General features: G+C 38.9%; 1 protein-coding gene across 1 annotated transcript in view; it reads left to right on the top strand.

Annotated features, from left to right (window-relative positions):
- Positions 1 to 588: 588 nt before the first annotated feature.
- LOC106529706 (polypeptide N-acetylgalactosaminyltransferase 16) overlaps positions 589 to 2,314 on the top strand; it is a gene marked incomplete at its 5' end in the record, with an annotated part of 14,034 nt that continues 12,308 nt past the window's right edge. The window contains 2 exon segments of the mRNA XM_014025192.1: positions 589 to 672; positions 1,314 to 1,431. Of these exon segments, the coding sequence (XP_013880646.1) occupies positions 589 to 672; positions 1,314 to 1,431 (202 nt within the window).

Here is a 2,314-nt window from a genome sequence, read left to right as displayed (position 1 = left end):
TGAGTGGAATGAGCTTGATTGTGTTTTCTGTGACGGGAGGGGTGAAGCAATGAGTGAAAAAACTTGGCTGTGAGAAACTATGACGTGAAGTGAAAGCAGGACAGACGTGATTCATGACATTAATCTTTTGTTTCAATATGAGTCAGTTGAATCATTCTTTGCCTGGCCTGTCACCTAGGACCAATCTGCTATTGGTGACAATTGAACTTACCCCTGACAGCATAGCTCCTAGGATCATTCAGGCACACAAACTCCTCCACCACGATAAGGTGATGATTCAACAGAGGAGGCCACGTGACGTCACTCTAGATTAACAGTCTGGATGCTGGCATGACATAATGCATTTCTTCTTTTTGTGTTTTCTGCAGATGCTAAACAAGGTTAAAAAAATAGAAAACTAATATTGGGAAAATTTGGTCTTTAAAAAGTTATTGTAGTTGAGTCTATGTTTGGCTTTGCTCTAAGGAACCTGCTTCTAACCCTTCCATTTTTACTTTTTACCCTCATATATAACACCATCTCCCTCCTTTCAAATCATATTTCTTCTTTAATAATCAGTTCCTGTTTGTTTGATTTATTTTCTTGCAGCATCGCAGATCGTTTAACTCTACGGCGAAAACTGAACTGCAAACCTTTCCGCTGGTACATGGAGAACGTCTACCCTGAACTGAGGTGTGATCATTAAAAGAAGATGAGCTTTACAGTTGTTTTATAACTTTGGTCAGTTTAACTAAACTAAGTAACTAAATAAGTTAGTCCTATTGTGTGAAACTGTCACTATACTTTGAAATGATTACATTGAATTGATGAGCCTACACAGTAGAGAGGAAGAGGATCACTTCGAAGCTACCTAATAACGTTTTTAAAGTGTATCTAAAAAATTACTTCATAAAAAGTTTCCTTGAATATTTAACTGTCTTGGTCAGTAAGTTAGTTTCAGTCTCCACTTATGAAACTTGATCATAATTTGTTCAAAACTAGTTGACTTGTCATTAATTAAAGTCAGCACAGATATTTTGTCTTTTGTCATTAGATGGATATAGTGACAGTCTAAACACCGGTCTTTAATTGAGGTGTTTTCACTTCTTTCCATTTTAATCTGATTCTTACAGGAGGCCTATGCAAAATAATGATTAACAGATTCTTTTTGTCTTTTTTACTTTCAAAAAGTCACTGAAGTGGTTTATTCTCCCTGCTCGAACTGTATGAGCTCCATATAATTGGAAATGGACAGGTTGTAATGATGTAGGTTTGGAGGAACGTGATGGATGCAGAGGTCCGGTGAACAGTCCAAGCTTCTCTGGTTTCATCAGGGTCCCTGAGCAGGAGGCTGTTTTCAGTGTGCTGAAACAGGGAGGTCTGTGTCTGGAGACCCGAGGGACTGACGGCCTTGGACTGGCAGACTGCAAGGCCACCAGGCCACAGCAACAGGTTAGAACTCTGCCAACAGGGGGATTATGGGTTCAAATCATTAGTAAACTCATCTAAAAAGGAAAAGAACTGTAGTTGTTTTAGTCAAACTGTAACAATGACATTATCATCATCTTATGCAGTATCTTGTTTGATCTGAGTGACTCTCACCTAATACCACATCAAACTTTAGCCCAATATCTGTAAAATTCATTGAAGTACGTCTAAGCTAATTAGCTGTCGCGACCATCTTCAACTGGGTTGATTCAGGTGTAGATGTTCAATGTTGTTTATTTCAGATGGGACGGCACAAATTACAGAATATATCAGAATTAGCCACGAGGGCTAGTTTTTGTCTGTAGTCCCTCATGGAACCATAAATATAAATACAATACATACAAATTTATTCCATAAGATTCTTCCATAAAAAAATATAAAAGCATATCAGGTAACATGATTAAAAATAATAAAAAAAAGCCATATAGCACAACAATAACCATTCATTACAATACAAACAATAAATTACAATGTGGAATGGATAAAAAATCCCATATTTAGTGGCTATAAGTGACTGTCAAGGAGCTATGATTTTAAGGTATTATTGGTATTGGTATTGGTAATTAGGGATGGGTACAACCCAGGTGAGCGGGGGCCTCATAAGTGGGCCCATTGCTCTCCCCAAAAGATACTGGGCTTTAATCAAACCTTTTTGTCCCTCGGATGAAGGACACCAGGTTAGAAACCCTCAGTGTTCTAAGCTTCTCGGGACCCACAAAGGGGTCTCCAAGAATTCTTTCCCTTAGACTACTGTTGTGTCTTTTCCTGGTTCGTTTCTGCTCGGTTCTGCGGCTGCTGGACTCTGTTTGGTCTCTCTTTGTCTGCTGGCTCCTGCTCACTTCTGGGG

Source organism: Austrofundulus limnaeus, unplaced genomic scaffold (assembly GCF_001266775.1).
Source record: "Austrofundulus limnaeus strain Quisiro unplaced genomic scaffold, Austrofundulus_limnaeus-1.0 Scaffold460, whole genome shotgun sequence".
In the NCBI taxonomy this organism is placed as follows: Eukaryota; Metazoa; Chordata; class Actinopteri; order Cyprinodontiformes; family Rivulidae; genus Austrofundulus; species Austrofundulus limnaeus.
Note: the sequence above shows the minus strand (reverse complement) of the source record. Positions and strands in the feature narration are given on the sequence as shown.